This window comes from Balaenoptera musculus, chromosome 17 (genome assembly GCF_009873245.2).
Source record: "Balaenoptera musculus isolate JJ_BM4_2016_0621 chromosome 17, mBalMus1.pri.v3, whole genome shotgun sequence".
NCBI lineage: Eukaryota > Metazoa > Chordata > Mammalia > Artiodactyla > Balaenopteridae > Balaenoptera > Balaenoptera musculus.
Window position 1 is genome coordinate 75,086,099 of NC_045801.1, and position 23,101 is coordinate 75,109,199.

Sequence of the window (23,101 nt, forward strand, 5' to 3'; positions counted from 1 at the left end):
AATTGCTGAAAATCTGACTGTTTGAGACATGCTTGTATACACAGGCGGCAGATAAAATTATCCAGATGAATTTAAGGGCGCTTTGGTTTTTAGTACAACACACTCAGTCCGCCTGTGCTTGTCTTGAGTTGGGCTGTAGGGAGTGCAGAGCAGGAACCACAGAATTGAGTTCAAGTTCCCTTCTGCCACTTCCCCTGGGATCTTAGTTAAGGGGCTTAATCTCTATGGAACTGAGGTTCTTCATCTCTAAAATGGTCAGTAATTATCACCTTGGGTTCACTGTGATAACATTTATAGTGTAACTAGTATAGGACTTAAATGTGATAGCTTAAAAATATCAACACTTATTAAGCATCTACTATACACCTTGGGCTTCTGTGCCCGACTCTCGGGCCATAGTTCACATTGTAACCATCAGAGATTTGTGCATTTATTAGGACAGGTTCCCCGCTTCCTCCCTGGGGCAGAAGATAAAATGTTTTGAGGAAAGTATACTGTCTCAAAATTCACACAAAGGCACCCATGCAGTCTAGCAAAGTCTGGGTCCATGGTGGTCATGACAAAAATGATCATCTAACTGGAAAAGGCAATGTTGAAACTCAAAAATATCGCAGTGGTTGATAGTCGAGTCTGTGAGGCCAAGGAGGGAGAAGAAAGCATTCCTCACAGAATGAAAAGCTACGGCAACTCAGCAGTAATGGCGATATTAAAACAAGTCCACAAATTCTTTGATCTTCCTTCCTTTAAAAGGTGGCGCCTCATTCTCCTCTCCACGAGTGTGGCTGCATTTAGCGACACTCTCCTGATGAACTGAGCACGGTGCAGGTGTGTGACTTAGGATGCCAGATCACCAAAGGCACTGTGGCTTCCTCCCTGCTTTCTCGGGTCACCTCCTCTGGAGGAAGCCAGCTACCATGTTGTAAGGACTCTTGCCAACACCACGTGAGCCGTCTTGGAAGCAGATCTTCTAGCCTTGGTCAAGCCTTCAGATGATGCAGCCCTGGCTGACATCTTGTCTGCAGTCTAACCAGACACCCTGAGCCAGAACCAACTGGCTAAGCCACTCCAGGATTCCTGATCCACAGAAACCAAGATAATAAATATTTATTGCCTTAAGTTGCCGAGTACTGGGGAAATTTGTTACGCAGCCATAGATCACTGATGCAGTGGTAAAAAGTCCCCAGTGGAAACTTCTCTTTGGTTGGAGCCTGGAGGCCTAGGCTGGGTGGCTGAAGCGGACACAGAAGATGAGGTCTGAGAGGGAAATGCCCGACTTTCTCTGTCAAAAAGTTAGGATTTATCCTATTAGCAACTTATTCAAGCTGGAGCATGTTTTTGCATAGAGGAGTGACATCATCAGAGTTGATTATGATATCCCTGGCATGAAATGGGATGGGAAGAGGCTGGTTGTAGGGAGGGGGAATTCCAGTTACAGAGTTCTAGGAACAACAGTCCAGTTAAGAGAAGATAAGAGCCTGAACTATGGCAATGGCAGAGGGGATGGATATGGGAGGACTGTCTTAAGACCTGGTGGTTTGAAAAAAGAAACGACCAGTCTCCAAAGCCATGTAGTGCAATCCTGTGCCACTCTGCATTGTGTGGGGTAATAAAAGTGGGCTGAACTATATTACAGCCATATAGTCACACCAACAGTACCATCATCATCACACACACACACTCAAGATACTTCATCCCATGAGCTACAAAAGTGAGCCTTTTGCAAAGAGGACTTCACAAGTAGAAAATGTCTTACTCTCAGGATTTAATATTAAGCATTTGAAATTGTCCTATATAGAAACTCTAATTTCAAGAACAAAAAGAAAATAATGAACTCCCATCTTCCATAGGAACCCAAAGCCTCACATTTGTCCATGGTATAAAGAGGCCCCAGAAGATTAGACTGAACTATAGTGGGGTGATTTACAGCTCTGCTGGAACAGATTAAAGGTGGTTTTGAAGTGTTGGGAGATTCAAACAAAATCAGCATAGGCAGGGATATTAAATTCGCCAAGTACTCATCTCCCCCCAAAACCAGTTACCTTAGGAAAATAACATCTATCTTTAGTATTTCAATAGCCCCAGAAAGAGATGGATATATAAATGCTAAGCCAAGAATATTTTAAATGGCCACATTTCTATCCAAATGGTGAGGGAAGAAAACATGTGTGTGTATATAAAAATATAAAACTTTCATCCTATTATCTTGAATGCATTGTACTATCACCACTCATAGCAGTATTTCAAAGTCTTTCTTAAGGAAAGTAGAGCTCTAGTTGAACTAGAAGTTAAGCAGAGAACCAGAAAAATTCAAAACCAGTGGAGAGTCAAGGAACCAAATTTGATTTTCATAAGGAAAACGTTTGTGAACGGTAAGAGTTGGGAATCATATCGTTTGTTTCTGAAACTTTAAAAATAATCCTTTCTTTTACTTTTACATGTTATATGGAACTTTAAAAGAAATGTTAATCTTCAAATAACTTGATTCATTAAATACCTGTTGAATACTCAATGTCCTAATAACAGGAGGTAAGACATGTCCATTGAGAGGAATGATTCTTCTCTTAAAGTAAAAGTGAAAATCTAAGTTCCTTGAGGCAGACACTGTGTTGTTGACCACAGCAGTCCTGGGCCAACGGTGAGGCCTGAAAAGGGAATCAGTCAACGAACGCCCTTTTGAAAGAGGAATGGATGAATGAATGAATGAGTGGACCAGTGTCTGAGCACATGTAATGTTAATGACATTGGACTTGTACAAATAAGAACAAGGCTATAAATTTCAAAAGTATGTCTCTACCATCAGAACTCACAAATATTTACAACTGAAGAGTTTGGTGGAAGACGTGAAAAATTCTGATATTTACGAAAAGATAAAAATGCTGAAAGTGTGAACTAAGTAAAGCAGCAGCAGCATATTTTAGGAACCTCGATGAAACTATTTTAGCAAAAAGCACACTGCTCTAACTACAATGAAGAACACGGCTGTTCAGAATAATTGTCATGGTGAAAATAACTTAATGAAGTGCTGCTCCTTCAAGACCATCAAAAATCTGCTTCTGGCTCACGGTCCAAGGTGAAAGTTCCATGGAGGGAGCAAAGGAAAGGACAAAGAAACCACCACCATGAGTGCCTGCACCAGAGCTATTTATTAGAGTAACTTTTCCTTTTTTTCTTCTTAAAGATTTCATAACAATTGAAGTATGTACAAAGTCTTACAGCATTTACACCATAGAAAGTGTCCTATTAGCTGATGAAGCCTAAGGCAGTGCTGCTGGGAGCTCCAGAGCGTGTCTACAAGAGCAAGGAAGCTGCAGGTGGACCTCTCTGCTACAGCAGCTGATGGACACCTAACTAGACCACCTGGAGGACAGGTTATGGGGGAAAAGGAACAAGCTGATATGCAGCACTAGGGACCACAGGCTGTTAAAGCTACCTAGAGTTGTGTTTCCAGTTTCCTAGAGCAGTAACAAAGGTCCACAGCCTGACAGATTAACACATGCGTGAGGGCACGGTCAAGCTGCTCAGATCTGGTTCAGCTACCAAAGGTATTGACTTGTGAATGGGAGGCTCTATACCGATATGGCTGGTATTTCCGTTTGTGTTCATGTCTTCAGATAGCTCCCACCTGCCCAAGCCCCACTCCCCTCTCCCTTTATCAACAACAGCAACAAAGGGAGGGAAGAGAATCCGCATGGGATTAGTTCTTGACCAAAAAACCAACTTAAAAAAAAAAAAAAGACATTCAGTATCAGCTCTAGGGTGGCCATTCTGTCAAAAGATTAACAGTGGAAATTTCTGAATCAACCTAAATCATAACAATATCAACAAAGCCCGCCAACACCCAACCTCCGGATTTAATCACCTTCATTGTATCTGATTGTCTTTCCTTGGGGTCAGCATTACACAGAACCACCAACATTTACACACCGAATCGGACACAAAACGTACGTAGCACCGTCGCCCCAACCCTAACTTGAGTACGTGGCGAGCGGATGTCAATACCTACATGATTAACACCGGGGTCCCCACTTTCTTCCTCAGAAAGCCCAGCCCGGTTCTCTCTTGGGTCAGTCACTATCTGTTTGGTAAGCAGACCCCATTCATTTTCCCACCGTTTCGGTCTCCAGTGTAGGCAGATTGGCTTTTTTTTTAATTTCAAAAAGATGCTACTCCCAACTTAAAAGCCAGTGGATAAAACTTTTAATTAAGACACCATAGCGCGGGATATAAAAACACAGGAACCACATAAATATTGAAGAAGTTGTATACCGTTTTCCTTGTAAACAGTTTTGCTGAAGATCGAAGCCCTAGTGTGAATCTGGCCCGGAACTTCTGGCGTATGACTAGCGATCGGCCAGGCTCTGCAGCGACAGTGGCCGAGGACGCCAGGTCAGTCCCCACGTTGGGGGGCATGCAACTTGAAAGACATTGCACAACAAGCAACACAAAGAGAGTGGAGAAGCTCACAACACTGCAAGGAGACCTCACAACCTCCATAACTGCCGAGGCACGGACAGAGACCCCCCTCCCTCCGCTGCGCGCGCTTCCTCTTACACGTGGGACACCTTCTGCGACTCTCTGGCTTGTTTGATGCTATACAACCACTTGATGATGCGAGCGTTTCTCTCGATCGCGGAGATGCCATAGGGCACCCGGTCATTGGCACTGTCATCGTTTCTAAGGTCACTGTTGCTGTCCTGCGACTGTTCACAGTCTGAGCTGATCATGCTGGCGCTGCGGAAGTTGAGGGAGATGATGTCGGAGTTGGCGCGGGCGAAGTTCTCCATGCCCAGGGTTTCCAGCTCCTCGGGGTCCAGTCCGCAGTAGTTGAAGAAGCGCTCCACGTCGGCGTCCACCCGGAAGTACCTGTCGCTCAGGTCCGACTTGGACCGCTGGAGCGAGGGTCTCCGGCCCACCCCGCAGGCCGGCTCGGCCGCCTCGGCCTCGGGGGACCTGACCGCGGCCGGGGCGGCGACCTTGGGCTTGGGGGGCAGCGGCGGCGCGGAGCTGCTGCAGGGGATGGCCTTCAGGGGCTTGGCGCCCGTCACCTTGCGGATGTCCGAGGAGCTGTGCGACACGTGCAGGAAGGCGTCGGCGGCGGGCTCGAGCGGCCGCCGGCCCACGTGCGAGCCGCCCTCCTGCGGGCTGCCGCGGCCGGGCGTGGCGCGCACGCGCAGCGACTCGGCGAACGAGTGCCGGTGCAGCTCGGGCGCGTCGGCGCGCGGCGCCGGCCAGTTCCGCGCGCCGTGCTTGTGGCCCGAGCCCGCGCTCGAGCCCTCCGAGCTGTTGAGGATGTTCTTGAGGATCTCGAGCTTCAGGGTCTCGCGCGGCGCGCCGCCCTCGCTCTTGGCGCCGCCGCCGAAGCCCTTGAGCGTGGGGCTGCCGAGCGCGCGCTTGGCGCCCGGGCACACGGGGGGCTTGGCCAGCACGGCCGGCTTCACGGGCTCCTGCTTGGCGTTGATGACCTCCTGGCTCTTGACGTACTTGGCCTTGTCGGCCTCCAGCCGCTCCACGGCGCTGAGTCGCTTGGGGTTGGGCTCCGCCTGCCGGCGAAAGTAGTCGGGCCCCTTGTTGAGGATGCGCAGGGGCACGGCCGACGTGAAGGTGCCGGCGGGGCTGACCGGCTTCACCATGCTACCTGTCTGCAGGCTCTCCGTGGGCATGGCGGGCGCTCTCTCCCCGGCGGCCGTGGTGGATGCTCGTCTGCGCGCCTCCGGATGCGCCGGGCAGACACATGTGCGGGCGGCACAAAGGGCAGCGGACGGTCCGGAACCGAGTGTCAGCGGCGGCGGCGGCGGCAGCAGCGGCGGCAGCGCCTCATCTCCCGGCTCGTTCACCGCCCCGCGGCTTTAGTTCCCTGGCCGCCTCGCCGGCCGCCCGGTGCGGAGAGGCCCCAAGCCCCAAGTTCCTTTCAGCTGCTTCGCCGCCTCCTTTCTCCTCCCCGAAGGATGTGGGAGTCTCCTCCAGGTCTTTGTGTTCGACTGCAGGCAGAGCTGAAACACACAGCAACCAACCGCGGGTTAGGACGGGCGAGTGACATCACGGCTGCAGCAACGGCGGAGCCGCGCGCCCCCGCCCCAGGGCACCCCCGCCGCCCGCCCGCCCGCCCGGGAGGGAGGCGATCCCGGCGGCCGCACGAGGCCCGCGCCCCGCGCCCCGCGCCCCGCGCTCGGAGAAGCAACGGCAGAGGGTTCCCACGCGCCAACTCCTCCCGCCGCCTTCCCAGCGGGGAGACCCGCCTCCCGATCACGCCCGGCTGGCATCACTTATACCCAAACCCCGGAAACGCTAGACGAGTGCAGAAATGCGGGTCGTTCCCAGTTCATGAAATGCCACTGGGTTCCTGAGAATCCCTTTGCTGCTGTAGGCTACAGCATCGGTGACGTCTAATATGCCTCTTTTGCAACGAAGCAAACCTTCAGACTTCTATCAATCTCTCCTAACGCTTCAACAAGCACCCAACTCTTCAAAGACTGAAAAGATGGGCAAGAAACGGCAGTAAACACGAAAATATTTTTTAAAAAGTCAACATGTTTATCTTACTTTTGCCAACCAATATATTTGAAAACACATTCTCCTGCGCATGGAATGTGTATGAAGTTCAACCCATTAAACACAAGCTTATTTTTTAACTAAAACAAACAAAAAACCTAGAAATACTTCTAGATCAACCATATAAATAGACACTCTGATTATAAATGCTCCACAAATTTTTCACACAATGAGCAGAATCAAGTTTCTTTGTGGTATGTATTTTCCCAGATCCCCTAGAGAACTAAGAACACAATCTTAAGGTGTCAATCAAACCTAAATATGTTACTTTATGGAAAACTTGTATAATAGGTAAGCATTCATGGGGCTTATTTATGGCTTTCTGAGCAACTTGACTCCCTCACGCCCCCACCCAAGCCCACGATAACGAAACACTCATCAACACTCCCAGTATAAATCTTGAGGGAGTCTTTCTACTTGGAGCGTTTCATGAAGCATTTATCTCTGCAGCCCTCTCAGCACCAGCCACCTCTGCCTGTCACTGCTGGCACAGAGCACTGATGGACGCCTCAGCCTTCCAAAGCACTGGTGAAAGACCTTTTCAGCATCTTTGGTTGTAATTAGGAGTATTAAGAGAATAATGTAGTCAACTAACTTGTCAAATAACTCATTTACAAAATAAAGCGGTATTACTGTAAAATGATCTGCTCTCACGGGAAGAAAATGAAGTGTCTTAAAATAAGCTTGGGGCGGGGGTCTGATAGTTTTCCTTCACATCTTTTAAAACTCTTAATCTCTAAGTACACCTATCGTCATGTTTTGTTAGAGACCATTTTGGTAATCTGCAGAAGGATTCGTTCTAATAAAAATATTTTCCTATGCAAGATGTAAGAAGCCCCAAGGCAACTCCTCTGTAATGATTTCCTTTAATTGTGCGGTTCTATTATGATACTTCAACTTAGTTTAAAAAATCACCTCCTCTCATGAAGAGGAAGTAAGACTGTTTCTTTGGACATATTCTGAATGAAATACCAGAGGAGGAGTGCGGATGCCTCTGCAGATCCTCGGGTCTGCTCATCCACGACCCTGCGTACATCTCACCCGGAGGACGAGCCTGGTCCTCCAGGAGGGGGTGGAGCCAGAGCAGGCAGCGGAGCCCGGGCCCGGAGGCAACCCCGCTGGATCACCCCCAGGGCACCTGAGAGCCCCCAGGACAGGCCTTGTTTCTCCCGAGTGCGTATAACGTCTTCACTGGTTACCTCTGCAGCTTCCAAAATGTGTCCACAGAGGGGACAGTGCCAGAAGGTTCAGGGGCAGAGTGAAGGACACCACGGAAAGCTGTGCCTGTGACCTTTGTGCCTAAGGACCAGGGCAAACCTCCAGCAAGGGGGAAGATCGCCCAGCGGGTGACAGGAGGTAGAGCCTCTGCCCCTTCCCCTGGGGCCCTGGCTCCTCATCTGTGACACGAGTGCTTGGACGAGATTCCCACGAGTCCTTCTCCCTCTAAAAGCACGTGGCTCTGAGGAGCTAAGGACAAGTGAGTTATTTCCAGTTTCAAAAAAGGCCCATGGGAATACTGGCCCGTGAACTCTTCTATGCTTCCGGCATTCACTGTTCTTAGGAGAAGGTTCTTCACGTGATGAGTTGTAGTGATCACATGACGGTCACTGGCGGTAAAGCTCACCCTGGCCCGCACGACCGTGTTCTTTTCGAATTCCATCATATTCGGACCGGAACCCCCAACGGCCACCACTACCGACCGACTTTCCAGTGTGCCGAGCTGTCTGTCCAGGGGGACTTTGGTACCGTTCCGAACTAAATGAAAGTCATCTCTCTGCACTCTCGGGACCGAGGACTCCCAGACTACTTTCTAGGAAGCATTTCCCAGGAAGCTCGTCCTCCTCCCGCCCTGCTTTCTGTCTTCATGGACAAGCAGGCCTGAGAATGGGTGAACAGAGGCACCCAGAGGAGCCAGAGGACAGCTCCTCCAAGCACTCGCATTCTGCACGCCATCCAGCCGAGGACGCAGTTCCTAGACACAAAACCGGCGTGAGAGTTTATGTTAGAAAACCAGTGATTATTTGTAACTAATTCACACTCCATTTCCTTTCTGTTTCTACCCCTCTTCCGTCTGCCTTCCCTTTGTCATTCCCAATTTCCCTAATAACTGTCAACACGCTGGTGATGTTTAGAAATGACCGTGGTCACAGCTGAAACATTCTAATTGAAACTCCTGGAGGTGGGGAGGAGAGCATCTTATCAGAAGGCTTGAAAGCCACGGAAAAAGCTGTAGGAACTGGTGGGGTGCTACAGGATAATAATACGGTGCAGGTGATGTTTCCTACCTGTTTTAGCCAACGCACTACTTCAAAAATAATGAAGGTGGCAAAGGCTGCTCCTTCTCTTAATTGTGACATAATCCTTAACTTCTGCTCTGTTAACTTTTTGATGTTCAAACAGTGTTGGCTGGGACAGAGCTGTACAGACCCACCCAGAGTTCTGGAGTGTAGACTTTGGTGTGATGCAGACCAGGTACATTCAAGACACCTGGAAACCTGGAACTCCATCGTGATGTCACAAATATGATAACCATGGCCTGTGTTCAGGGAGCACATGGTCCTCCGCTGATGGCAGCCTTGCCCAGGCCCCTGACATCAGGACAGGCCCGGGCACTGCTGGAAGCAGGCCTGAAGGGGCCTCTATGCCTCTTCATCTCGTTTCAGAAAAATTCGACCTCAGCCACGTGAGGTTTCATCAACAAAAGTAATTATCCGGCCCTGCTTGATCCCTGATGGAGGGCTAAGGAGCGAGAACACAAGCCTGAGGGAAGCGTCCATTCACAGACCATTTTGCCTACATTCTACCCCGCTGAATATCCATTTAAAAATTTCATGAAAGCATAACATGGATTGGAGAAAAAAATGTGGCAGAACCGAGGGACAGAGCGGCCCTCTGAGTCAGGGCAACGTGAACTCACCAGCAGCCCGGGCGGGGGTCATCGTGGGCAGAGCTCCCCCAGCAGCTCCTTCCCCCCGATGGAGGACCGGGGCCGGAGGGGTCATGTTGCCTGCATGGGGAGGGCTGATGGGGCACAGAGCCAGCCAGGGGCAGAGGACACAGGGGCAAAGACACGGTGACTCCTGCTGGCCCTAGTGATGCCTCTCAAACTTGAATGTGCCTGTGCATCCGGGGGTCTGCTGGACACCCCAGACTCTGCATTTCTCACCAGACGCCAGGTGACGCCCGGGAAGCTGGTCCAGCCTTTGAGTGGCAAGAGGACATGGAAAGAATCTCACTCCTGTACCAGCGAGCGTCAGAGTCGGCGCTCGATGCTGGCACGGAGAACGTGAGCCAGGCTTTCTTGTCTCTTACATGAGTAGAAGTCTGGGGCTTTGGGGACATGGAAACAGCAATCCCAGAGAACTGGAACTTCCAAAACCAAAGTGGCCTGGATCCGTCTAACTTCACATCTGCCAGCTGCCCATGGGGGCAGTTAGGTAGAGACCAGGACCTGGGCTGCCGGGTGACACTGGGGAGACCCAGCACGCCGGTCTCAGAGCATTTACAACCCTGGGGGCAGTGAGGGATAGAAAGTGAGCCGCCGTACACACAGTTTATGTGAAAAAGGCTGAAAGCCAATTTCCTGTAACCCAGGCAACGTGAGCCTCGGTGCCTCCGAGGTCAGTCGGATCACGGTGACTGTGGCCTCTGTGAAGGGGCCTCCGGCTACGGGGCTGCCGCGGGGAATGGCTTTCACAGTTGACACAGCAAACCCAGATTTCTGTGTGGTGTCTCTTGATTTTAAGATTCAATCATAGAAGACACCGTGGGCCATGTGCTTCTGGTAAAGTAAAGAGAAACGGACAATTAACGCGTAATTGATCTTTACCTTCCAGGCAGGAAGAGAGTCCTGCAGTTACAGCAAGCACCCTGGGAATGAACATAATCCCAGATTCACCTGTAGAAGTTTCTCAGATATGTGAAAACTGGTCATTTCTCGTGTGTTATGGCAGAAAAAAGGTGGAATACTGCTTTAAGGAGGGAGTCTGACTAATTCCACTCTGAGTCACTGAACATCTCGGCGTCTGGATCTCATCTATGAAAATGAATGTGTTGAATTCGGTGAGCTTGAAAATGCTTTCCGCTCAAACATTCTTTTTTTTTTTTGGCTGTGTTGGGTCTTCGTTGCCGTGCGCAGGCTTTCTCTAGTTGCGGCGAGCGGGGGCTACTCTTCGTTGCGGCGCGTGGGCTTCTCATTGCGGTGGCGTCTCTTGTTGCAGAGCATGGGCTCTAGGTGCACGGGCTTCAGTAGTTGTGGCTTGTGGGCTTCAGTGGTTGTGGCTCACAGGCTCAGTAGTTGTGGCACACGGGCTCAGTAGTTGTGGCTCGCGGGCTCTAGAGCGCAGGCTCAGTAGTTGTGGCGCACGGGCTTAGTTGCTCCGCAGCATGTGGGATCTTCCCGGACCAGGGCTCGAACCCGTGTCCCCTGCATTGGCAGGCGGATTCTTAACCACTGCATCACCAGGGAAGCCCTGCTCAAACACTCTTGGAGGCAAAGAGCAAAAGAAGCAATTTACCTTTGAGGTTAATAAGAGCTCTGGAAGAACCGATTCTTCTAGTTTCAGATCACAAAACATTTACAATCTGGGTAAACTTGTCCCTTGTTGCTTTCTGATTTTTTTGGGAACAGCATCTGTGCTTACTGACTTTAGCCGTAAGATTCCAACTTGACTGGGTCCCCCTTCATAACTGTATTCTTGTTTTTTCCCATTTAAGAGCAGAGAAACCTCCTTACAATTGAAGTAAGAATGCAGTCTCACATGACACCGTTAACTTTTGAATTCTTTACACATGTAAGAGAAAAGCACTCAAAATCTAAGAGTGCTGAATCTAATTCAGCTTACTGAGTTGTGGGCTGGGTTGAATCAATTGATTAGTACCTAGTGACTGAGCAATTATGTGTAAGATGTAAAGAAACAGGAAAGTCATGGCAATTTAGAAAAAAATATTCAAAATACATACAGTGAATATTAATTAAATAATGTTGATCAGTGTGGCAGGACTGTCACAATGCACTTCCCCACCAACCACTTCTCGGGAGTCAGATGACAGAGCAGGAGGGAAGAACTGGAGTAAAGGCACGGTCGTGGGGCATCCGTCCTCAGGGAAGCTCTCCACTGAGTTCGTGGTTCATTCAAGAAACCTGAAACACACCCAACAGCCAGTGCAGAGTGCTGGTGGCGGGGGGACGGGGACAGACCTACTGGGGTGAGGATGGGGCAGATGGACTTTGGATTTCATGCAGAGCAATGGGGGAGCCCTAGAGGGTGATCGTGCATCAGTGACAGGGTCAGGTCTGTAGTTCTAAGAACTCCCCTGGCTGTGGGGAGGGACCAGGACGAGAGGGGGAGCAGGAACAGCTGCAGAGAGGCTGGGCAGAGCTGCCCAGGGCAGGGAGAGGCAGGGGGCTCTGAGCGGTGGCCCCCTGGCCACGGCCCGTGGGCCCGAATCCTGGCTCTGCCCCGTAAGGGCTGAGTAGCCTTGGGCAGGTCACTTCTCCATCCTGGGCCTCAGGTTTCCCATCTCTAAAATGGGGATAATGATACCACCTACCTATTCAGGGCACTTGAGAAGGTTAAATAAGGGCACAGAGGCACTTCTCATTCATGTCACCCTAATGAGGAGGGGGTCTTTGGGGATGGAGAGAAGTGTGGACAATTTCAAGAGATGTTTAAGACCTGCACTGGGCCGAACTTGGTGTCGGTCTGCTTGTGGAGGGTGAGGGAGCCGTTGAGGATGATTCCGGGCTTCCTGCTTGACTGCTGGCACGTGGTGTGTGGGCAGGAAGCACACACTCTAGTCTAATCTTCCCTCGCTTCCTCCTCTGCACCCCAGGCTTGAGCCAAACAGAACCACGGCAGCCCCTCCGAACCAGCTGTGCACGTTCATACATCTGTCCTCCCTCTGCCCAAGACGACTGTAACCAGCAGGGTTTCAGGAGGAAACTTGTCATCTCCTTAATACGCATCGCAAATAGTTAACAATGTTGTGGCCATCGTGAAAATTACATTTAGAAGCAAGATGTATTCCTAAATTAAATGCTTAGTTCTGTAGGTTAAAGGAAGTAATGGCACTGCATTTGGAAGACGTTAACTTATCCATTTTAATTAATATGCCATGTTTTTCACCATTTTCCCTTTTCCTTCCCTTCCTAACGTCATTCACTTTATAAACTCCTTTTATGCTGTGAAAATAACTTGTAAAGAGTGCAAAAGGAGAAGAACAAAAGTGACAAGGTAAACGGGGGAGTAACAAAAGCATGTATCCAAAAAAGACTAAATTTGCACACGATAAATTGAACGGAAACTAAGAAATGAGAGGCCCAAACATCTGGAAGCGTTAAGTCAAAACCACCGCCCTTTCAGGACCTGTCGTTTTTTTCATTTACTGAATGACGTGCCTCCTTGCTTCCTGCCTGGTGAAATCCCTCAACATCTAGGATCCTGATGGCTGGCTCTTCTATTTTCTGACCTCAGTGTTGCCATCAGCGATCAGCTCCAAGCTGTAAATGAAATAATCTTCTTGCCAACGACACTCTCACTTTGTATATTCTTGGAAACCATGGACTTGTCCTAACAACATTTAAACTTTTGATTCTGGTATCCTAGTCATTTTTTTTTTTTTCCTAGTCATTTTTTAGCTTACTCTTTCAGTTGGCTAGAGTAGGTCTTCAAATGTTACATAATAAAAAAATCCTTGCCCTGGGTTTTCATGATTTTGTTTTCATTTTCCACCTGTTGGGTAAACCATCTGTCCACTTTTCAGCAGGTCCTTTAAGCCTTGTTTCTTTTGACACATCCATTCTGTGCAGCCGGAGGAGAGAAATGCACGTTGGAATAGTGAAGAGATGCCAAGAGGCCAGCTTTACCTTCTAGGCCGTCATGGATATGGACCAAGGAGCAATGCCCCCCGGGGCTCTCCTAGGGTGCGCCCGACACGCGGGTGAGCACCACACACTTGCACAGGCGCTTTGATAAACGCGTGGAAATTACTGACAGTTGTGTGCTGTATTACGGCAGCAGCCTCCAGGTGGCGCTGTGAACTGAGCAAATCTGCAGGGAAGCACGGAGGGGGTACAACTTGTTACCCACAGCGCTTCCCCGTGATGTCAGGGGGCAAAGAAGGAGTGGGAGACAATGTCACCTAAGGAGCCGGTATCGGGGCTGACTCAGCTCTTTGCTCAGAGCTGTGGTTTGGACCTTGGCGTGCGCCTACCCTCACCCCAGACAGACTGAGGTTGGATTCAGGACCCCTGCCCACCTCCAGAGAGCCTGACCCAGGTCTCCTGGAGCTGATGGAGACTGGCTTGTAGCTGGAGTCTGAGAGGTCTAAAGAAAGACTCTGTGCTGGACCCTCCACCCCAGGACACGGGCCAGAGGAAGCTGCGTTTCCACGAGTACAAGGGTTTCCTAGGCCACACGTGAACTTGGGGAAAGGTGGTCTAGGGTTATCTTAAATGGAACTGCGCCCAAAGAGTCGCCCACCCCGAGAAAGCCAAGAGCCTGCACTGGGGGGAAGGCCGTGAGCACCCCCAGCGGTGGGAGACGTGCGGCTGCCCCCAGGGACCCCAAAAGCCCCCAAAGAGAACGAGCTCTGGACTCCCCCATGCCCAGGGGATGACGGGTGTCAGAGCCGAGAAGAGGACCCCCGTCGTCGTCCCCCCGCACGTCCACAGACCCCCATGGACCTGCCCCCAGGTTAGAAGTGATGCCTAATACGGAGCCGGAAAGGAGCTGGGAAAACGCACAAGGTTTATTCAGCCCCCTCCTCCACCGAGGTTTCGAAGGCAACACAGGCCTGAGCCGGGAGAGGGGGAGCCCAGCTGAAACAGGGGGAGAGGCTGGAGGTCTTCAGTCGTTCATGCCTGAAACTGACCTGAGGAAGTTGAATTATTTAAGACGAACCGAAGAGGCTACGGGTCGTGTCTGAGATTTCATCCCAGAGGCGGAGAGGAGAATTCAGGGTGCATTCTTAGGGCCTGAGAAAAGAGGACACTCGCTTCCTGTTCATCCCCTAACGAATCCAGGCCAGACAGTAGAACCGGTCCAGGTGGCATCCTTCGGGGTTTCTGTCTGTCCGCCTGCTGACGCAGAGCCCCTCAGTCCAGAGCCAGGTCCAGGGTTCAAGGTCAACCGCGTTTACTCCGGAGCCCGGCCACTCACAGCTCTGCGACCCTGGGCACGTTCCCCGAGCTCGGTGTGCCTCAGTTTCCTCCGGACAGTACGTGTGCTGGGGCTGCCGTGAGAATTCCGCGAGGGAGCGCGTCGAGGGGCCAGTGTGGAGCATTGCGTCTGTTCAGGCGACGTGAGCTGTTATTACATTTTGTCCCCCCTCATCAGGTTTCAAGCTTTACGGTCACTGAATGATCTTTTGTCTTAAAATGATTCCACGGGTCTCAGGTGAGAGCGTGTGTGCGATTTCTGTCAAGGTGGGTTGACCAGGCAGTTTCTATCTACAAGGTCACTCGTGTGACCCCATTTTGATTTGAGCGACAACAAAAATGTGTGGTTTCAAATTTCAAAGCAAACAGTTGTGCGAGTGAAACAGCCTAGAGAAAATAATAAAGCCATTATTAAAAATGAAATCAAACCTAAGGTCGATAGGAGAAAAAGAGCCGGTCAAATCTCAATCTGGGATGGAGTCTTGACTTTGATGTCATTCTCCAAGGTCATTTAGAAAACTCGTTCACAGGCTTCATTTTCATTTGTAAGTACCACTCTAAAAAGAAATGTCATGGGTTTCTTTTAAAATGCCCTTCTCTTATTTAAGACAATTACAGGTAAAATGAAATTGAGAATCAGAAAAAATAAAATCCCATTTCTGGTTCAACAGTCTTCCGTGGCCAAAGGCAGAGAAAGTTTTGCTATAACAGGGCCACCAGCTTGTGTCAATGTCGGGGAGCCCTGCCCTGCACCCGAGATCTCAGAAGCCAGCACCAAAAATCGTTTGGAAATATGATGGCTTGCTTGATGGAAATAACGACAAGTAATTAAAAGCAGGGTGACTAGAATTCCTAATGACAGAATTCCAATAGGACTGCTTGCCTTGTCCAAACGAACATAAAGTGATCCCATTTTCGGCTTCTTTGTCCTCTCCGGGAGGGGGCTTCACTCGGCTCTGTGCTCGGCTGTGAGAACATGTGAGGCACAGCCAAACTCTCAGTGAGAGCCCTGGCCCTTCGCACAGGCTAGCCCCTTCAGGTCCCAGGCTTCGGGAGAGCTGCTAAGGCTAAGAGTTAGCTGGCTCCCCAGTTAGGGTGACCAGGAGCACCTTCTAGCAGCAGCAATGACATCTCAGCAAACTCGAGGATTATGAACTTCAGTAGCAGCTCACAGAGACACTGTGCAGGGCTCACACGCCCCATCTCATCCATCCTCACAATTACTCCCTTACGAGGGGCCTGATCCCCCTGTACCAGCAAGAGGGTAAGTACTTGCGAGTGGTACCCCGACCAGAATCCGGGGCTGCGTGGATCTGGGGACCCGGCATCTGGTTGTCCCACTGACATGGGTTGTAGGCACCCGCAGTTTGCATTTTTCTTTGGCTGTGTAAACTTGTACATACTCTACGGCAACCGTAGCAGGGTGGCAATATAGACAGAACCTTTATTTGTGAAAATATTTTCAATGTCTAGTGAAGTAAGTATGTATTAAATATGTGTGTGAATACGTGTGTAAATACATATGTGTGTAAATACTCTGAAATAAATATGTGTTAAAACGGTGACACATATCAACTTGAAAGAAGGAAAAATAAAGCAGCATTATGGGGGGAGTGGACCAAGTTCACTGGGAGTGTATTAGGAAAACTGCTACTTAAATTACGTTTAAAAATTAACCTGTTCATAATGACCATTTCCTGTTAAGCACATATGATGTACTAATGCACAGAGAACTGTACTAATGCGGTTTAAAGGTTTTACGATTCAATCCCACCAACATCTGTAAAGCAAGTGTTATTATCCCCACTTTACAGATGAGGAAAGTCATGTCCAAAGACACCAACAAAGTTGTCTGAGATACTCGGCTACCAGGTGGCTGAGGACTCCACTACCTGATCTGCATGCCTACCCCTTGGTCCACCTCCCCGTGTCACACCCTCATTCCAGCTCTTAAAAGGTGGGCGTGGTGTAGTTCTAAATGGTTTACATTTAAATAATGCAAGTGCATTTACATTAGGAAGCCACACTAATTGTAGTTTAGTCCCTAAACTCTAAGATCTACTCTCTTGGCCATTCACTGCTGAGTACCGGCTTCCCCTAGCAGGAAGAGGAGGATGAGAAATTGCTTAAACTTTTTCTTAACGTCAAGTAATCATGTTACTTGCTTACAGCTTAAATGCACAAGCAGAGAAGGTGAAATGTTTATCAACTGAGTTCCATTAATTTAATTTTCTTTCTTGACACCAGTGACTGCAGATCCATCAAAGTTAGCTGAACTCTGATGAAAATCATGAGAGATTAAAAAGAACAACAAGCAGGGGCTTCCCTGGTGGCGCAGTGGTTGAGAATCTGCCTGCCAATTCAGGGGACACGGGTTCGAGCCCTGGTCTGGGAAGATCCCACATGCCGCGGAGCAACTAGGCCCGTGAGCCACAACTACTGAGCCTGCGCGTCTGGAGCCTGTGCTCCGCAACAAGAGAGGCCGTGATAGTGAGAGGCCCGCGCACCGCGATGAAGAGTGGCCCCCGCTTGCCACAACTAGAGAAAGCCCTCGCACAGAAATGAAGACCCAACACAGCCATAAAAAAAAAAAAAAAAAAAAAAGAACAACAAGCAACAGAGACTGTGTTTCATTCTGTCTACAACACGGAGCATCTGGAGAGTAGGGAGAACTCACTTTTTACTGCCATTTCTACTAAAGCCCCCAGCCGTGTACACAGTAGGCACTCACTAAAATGGGCACCCAGCTGAACTAAAATGTAAAATGCAAAACCCTTAGTAGACTACCTAGCACATTATTTTATATTATAAAAGCTCAATGATGCCCTCAGATAAAAAACCCAGGAAGCGAACCTCAGGATGCACTGTTTATAAATTTGAAACAACACTCCAAGTGCCTCCTTTTGATTGGAGAGCTTGGGGCACCGGCCCACAAACGCACAGAAACTGTTTATTCACAGCTTAACGAACACATTAGCCCTGAACTGTGCTTACAACACAAATACAGTCCAAAGGGAAATCAATACAAGGTAGAATTTTAAAGCAGAACCAGTAGGTTCTGCTTTAAAAAAAAAAGAATGAATACTGTTGATGTTATTTGCCAAGCAACACCTAGAATTATTTTCCATCTCTGGAATCAATCTTAGTGCTGGAAAAGTTCAGCAGTTGTTAAAACAACTAGTTCCTTGCCTCAAGCGTACTCAGAAAAGACAAACAGTATTTTTTCACTTTTAAGAATTCAGACTGAATTCTGGGACAATTCAAAGTAAGACAGGCAAGTCTGTAGACACCTATTTTTGCAGTGCATATTTTAATCTTTAGCACTTAACACGTCTCACATAAACCATTTTCAAGCCTAGAACGGCATGAGGTAAGGCTTCACCACAGTCTACACTGGAAATGTCATTCTGGGGTCCAAGCGACAAGGGGCTCAGGAGTGGCTGATACGGTCACTGCACCTTGCCCAGGCCCGTTCCAGCTCTGCTCCAAGCTGGCCGGAGCGAAAGCAGCGGGCAGGTGGCCCAACTGCTGTGCTCCACAGCCACAGGCCCTCCCCTGCCTGTCCATCGTCACCTGCCCCCAGGGCCCCCTCCCCCCGGGCATGCTCACTGATGCCGGCGCCTCCCTGCCCTGGCATCCCCCAGCCCTCCTCCGCCTGGCCTGGACCAGAGCCTTCCAAGTGTCCCCAAACGCACCGCGAAGTCTTTTCTGACCTCTCATTCTGTGTCCCATCCCTCCTCCCTGGCACTGCCCTTCCCCCAGCCACGGACACCTGGTCAGCCCAGCGTAGCACCGGACCCTGCGGGACAGCAGAGTTCAGAATCTCTTGTAGGGACCCTTGTCTGACGTGTGTCCAGCACAGGATGTGTGTTTGCCCCAATGCAAAAGAATAAGAAGCTAAAACTATCACAAAGGCTTTGCTTACTTCCCCATCTTCCTACTCCCGCTGCCAAAACAAACAAACAAACAAAGCCAGCTCACTGAAGAGTCTCTCTAAGGATGATGATAATAAAAAAACCTATATTAAAAGTAATCTTGATAAATACTTTAAAAGCTACAGACACTGCTGGATGGACAAAGCAAATCTTTCATGAGATCTGAAAACTCTGCCTTCCATATTCATTCCAACACAATACGCTTTTTTACCCTATTCCTTCATGCTGTTCTTTTAAAATGAAACTATCTGCCTCTATCTTGATTAACTGTTTCTCATTCCTGTTTACTAAAAAAAAAAAAAATGACTCATCCAAAGTGAAAAAAGGGAGTTGGCTTTTAGAAATAGTTTTTTTTTTTTCCTCAGTCTCTATCATTGTTTACATTTGTTTAGTGAGAAATGAAATTTTCTATTATTTTTTAACAAGAAGGAGGATTATTTTGCTTGGGGCGAAAGGTAGTTGTTGATGTTTACAGCTTCCTGGTATCTGAAGATTTTGATTCTGCGCGCATCACTTAACGCTCAGGAGAGAAATGCAGCGGCAGCCATTTATGGGGACTCTTCCTTCTGCAACACCTCCGGCCAGATGGGATGGACACCTTAGAATCAACAAGTATCACCTGTCCCACTTAGCAGATGGGAAAACTGAGGCTCGGAAGGTTTAAGTGAGTTGCCTGAAGCTGGTCAGTTGAAGGAGCAACCCCAGGTCCTTCTGTTTTCTAAACTGGTGCCCTGGTACAGCCCTCTACAGTCATGGAAATGTCCCAGGTACAGCCCTCAACAGTCATGGAAACGTCCCAGGTACAGCCCTCAACAGTCATGGAAACGTCCCAGGTACAGCCCTCAACAGTCATGGAAACGTCCCAGGAACAGCCCTCAACAGTCATGGAAACGTCCAGGTACAGCCCTCAACAGTCATGGAAACGTCCCAGGTACAGCCCTCAACAGTCATGGAAACGTCCCAGGTACAGCCCTCAACAGTCATGGAAACGTCCCAGGTACAGCCCTCAACAGTCATGGAAACGTCCCAGGTACAGCCCTCAACAGTCATGGAAACGTCCCAGGTACAGCCCTCCCAGGTACAGCCCTCAACAGTCATGGAAACGTCCCAGGTACAGCCCTCTACAGGCATGGAAACGTCCCAGGAACAGCCCTCAACAGTCATGGAAACATCCCAGGTACAGCCCTCAACAGTCATGGAAACATCCCAGGTACAGCCCTCAACAGTCATGGAAACGTCCCAGGTACAGCCCTCTACAGTCATGGAAACGTCCCAGGCTGCCAGGGGTGAAGAGGGGCTGGATTTGGATGTGAGCCTGAAAGGAAGGGAGGAAAGAACATTAGCTGGCGCCCTCCTCCCCACCCCTAGCCCAGAGGATGCCAGGCCTTAGGCTGCTTCCAGAACAAAGCCTCTTTCCTGCTGTGGTGGCAGAATCTGTGTGCCCACTGCCAGAGAAGCTGGAGTTCGCAGTACTTGCGGTGCCGGAGGAGAAAGCAGTGAGAGGGAGTTAAGAGGCAGGAATATGCTCTGGAAACTCTGCGGGGAGACGGCATTCCTAAAATATAAAGAATAGGCCTGCTAAATCCAATTTGTGGCAGTGACAATAAAAGCCCTTTGGTAAGATTCTCTAAGGAGCTCTCAAAATTTCACTGCTCCCTCTGTGGGAGAAAATAATTATCCTAATATCTTGCTAAGGAAATTAGAATATCTTCTGAACAACAGAAAAATAACAATCTAGTCATCACCTGATTCGATACAAAGCAGACTTCCCTGCACTTGCCTGGAGGATTGGGCCTGAATCCTCCAGGCCACGGAGACCCACCCAATACGACAAAGACCACTTCCTGTGACCCTCCCACCCTCAAGGGACAGACCCCCAAGGGGGCATGTTTATACAGACAGAAGATCTAGAATGCACAAAGCACCAGTTATGTATCTGTGCCTTCAGAAAATAATGTTTCCCGAGCATCTACTCATGCCAGGCAGTGAACACAATGAACGCTACCTGGAGCTCACAAATATGGCATAAATAAATGCAATATGCAGCATGATACGTCCAGGTGCTAAACAGAAGGGGAGAAACAGCATTCAGCAAGGTGGAAACTACTGCTGATTCCAATAGTGGGGGACAAGGGCTGCTGGTGTGTCCCAGGAGCTTGGAGAGGAGGTGAGGGCTGGAGGTGTCGGCAGTATCAAGAGAGGGAGTTTTTTTTTAAGATGGTAGAAACGACAGCACATTTGTATATTGACAGGAGCGGTACAGCAGAAAGAGAAAGACCAACGCACAGGATGCAGGAGAGAGATTTCCTACGGAGGCACTGAAAACAGGGAAATAAAAATAAGAAGCAGAAGCCTTAGCACAGGGGTAAGTTCTGGCTTACAGGCGTCAGGAGGCTCTACGGGACTTTTTATACCTGGCCCGGGACATCGGAGGAGACCTCTGGAGGTGATGACGGCGCTACAGCAGTGGCAGGGGCTGGCGCTCCTGGGGGTGAGGGTAGTACCTGTACGGACCCTCCCGGGAGCCCGAGCTGGGCTTGGGGCACAGAGCACCTGCCGGGGCGACGGGCGAGAAGAAAGGCAGTGACGCTGCCGCGGGGACACAGACCCAGTGAGTCAGCAGTTACCTTCTAGTGCAGATGCTGAGCCGCCACAGAAGCAACACTTAACAGTGCTGGGAAGCGGCAAGTCCCCATTTGCTTCTCCTCCTGCCAAAAGCAAAGCATCGGATGAATTATAATTCCATCTCCGAGCAGAGAGAGGAAGAATGTACTGCTTTTGCAAATTTAAGGTTTAACCACGGGGCATCAGAGACCCCAGGGAAAAACAACTAAGAAGTCGTAGAGTATATAATAGCCAGGGAAGGGAATGCGATCCTTCGACAAAGACCACTCAGTGCCTACCATGGGCCAGGAGAGGCTGATGTGCCTGAGACGGACGCAGTGTGGCCGTCACAACATTCACAATGTGCCAGCTGCAGTCTGCACAATGCAGTGTCAGGGCGGGGAGATTCCAGGGAACACGGGCAGGGGAGGACCCGAGTGGAAACAAGAGGATAGTAACCCATGACCATTCCGATGGCGAGACAGGGGAAAGGCATCTGGGAAACAGAAGACAGAAGACCTAGCGGGGTAAGAAAACAGCAAGGAGAAAGGGGCCCAGAGAGCAGGTGTGACCCTGGAGGACAGCGTCCTGGCGGAGAAGGGGCTGGCGGGGCCCCTCCTCCAGGGTCTGGGGTCAGAATATGAGCTCCGCACCCCCAGCTCCACTCTTTACTCCCGTGTGACCTCGGGTCTCTCTAACCTTCGGGTTCCTCACCTGCACCACGAGGATGACGGCAGGAGCCCTTCCTGGTGTGTTGGGGGTAATACATGTTAGCCACTGTCCTTTGTAGTGAGCTAGAGACAACGCCATCAGAATGTCACAGACTGTAGAGGCAATTTGTAGATCGATTTAAGGAAGACTTTTTAAACAATTAAAACTGTCCCAAACTGGTATTAACTCCTTTGTAAAGAGTGAGCTTTTCATCCCAGAGTGGGCCTGTGCAGACAAAGTCTTACCATCAGCCCAAGAAACTTTAGAGGGGATTCCTGCAGTGGATGAGGGGATGGCAGACGAATAATAAGTTCTGTGATTCTTGGAAACTTTTTCTCGCTGCTGATGTTTAATTTACTGTGTTCAAAGCAAGAAGACAGGAGCACGAGGACAGAGGAAACATGCAGACAGAAGGAAAATTTGAAGATAAACCGTATGTAAGGTATCGATCACTGAACGAAGAATTAAATGGAATATATTAAGAAAGAGAAGTGGATTAAATCTCCCAAGAAACAAGAGAGTAAAGAAGAGGAAGGTATGAGCAAGGTGGGGTGGATGAAGAGACAGCAGGACCCAACTGTGCTCAGAACGTGGTGGACCTTTCCTTCCGCTCTGCTCTAGTCGTCCCGGACCTGCAACACGGATGATCTCTTATATCCTTTATGGCCTTGAAATTCTCATACTTCTTATGCAGCCTGTTTCTGTATATAGAACGTGCAGAGTTCTTTAAGCAGCGCACAGACTCTGAAACTGCCCATGAGTTTACAGCCTGATGGAGGGAATCATTGTCAGGAGCCATTTACGGGGCTGAGGGGTGATGACCAGGGCTGAGGATGGGGGCGCTGGTACCTGGAGGTCAGAGGCAGCCTCTCCTGTTACCAAGGGCTGGATGGTCCCTGTAGTAAACGTGCTAACGGCAGTTATACTGGCGTGTAACATGTTAGCCTGTGTTTGCGATCACGTCACCCCAAATTCTTCAGAAAACATTTAGCCGGCGACTGCAGTTTAGTAACCGACTTATGAAATTCTGCATTCAGGACCTGGTATGTGTGCAAAAGGAAGCCACGGGCTCCGAACTGGGAGATGTTGCCAGAAACCACTTTGGATGCGATGCCGAAGTCTCCAGTCGAACGTCTGGATT

General features: G+C 49.5%; 1 protein-coding gene across 5 annotated transcripts in view; it reads right to left on the reverse strand.

Moving 5' to 3' along the window:
• Positions 1 to 4,139: 4,139 nt before the first annotated feature.
• FAM110B (family with sequence similarity 110 member B) overlaps positions 4,140 to 23,101 on the reverse strand; it is a 136,769-nt gene continuing 117,807 nt past the window's right edge. For 3 of the 5 annotated variants that reach the window (XM_036830775.1, XM_036830773.1, XM_036830774.1), the window contains one exon: positions 4,140 to 5,990. In XM_036830775.1, the coding sequence (XP_036686670.1) occupies positions 4,548 to 5,660 (1,113 nt within the window). In that variant the 5' untranslated portion in view covers positions 5,661 to 5,990 and the 3' untranslated portion in view covers positions 4,140 to 4,547. Of the gene's footprint in view, positions 5,991 to 6,269; positions 6,295 to 21,059; positions 21,182 to 23,101 lie in introns of those variants that run through there. The other 2 variants (XM_036830776.1, XM_036830777.1) reach the window with 2 other exon arrangements.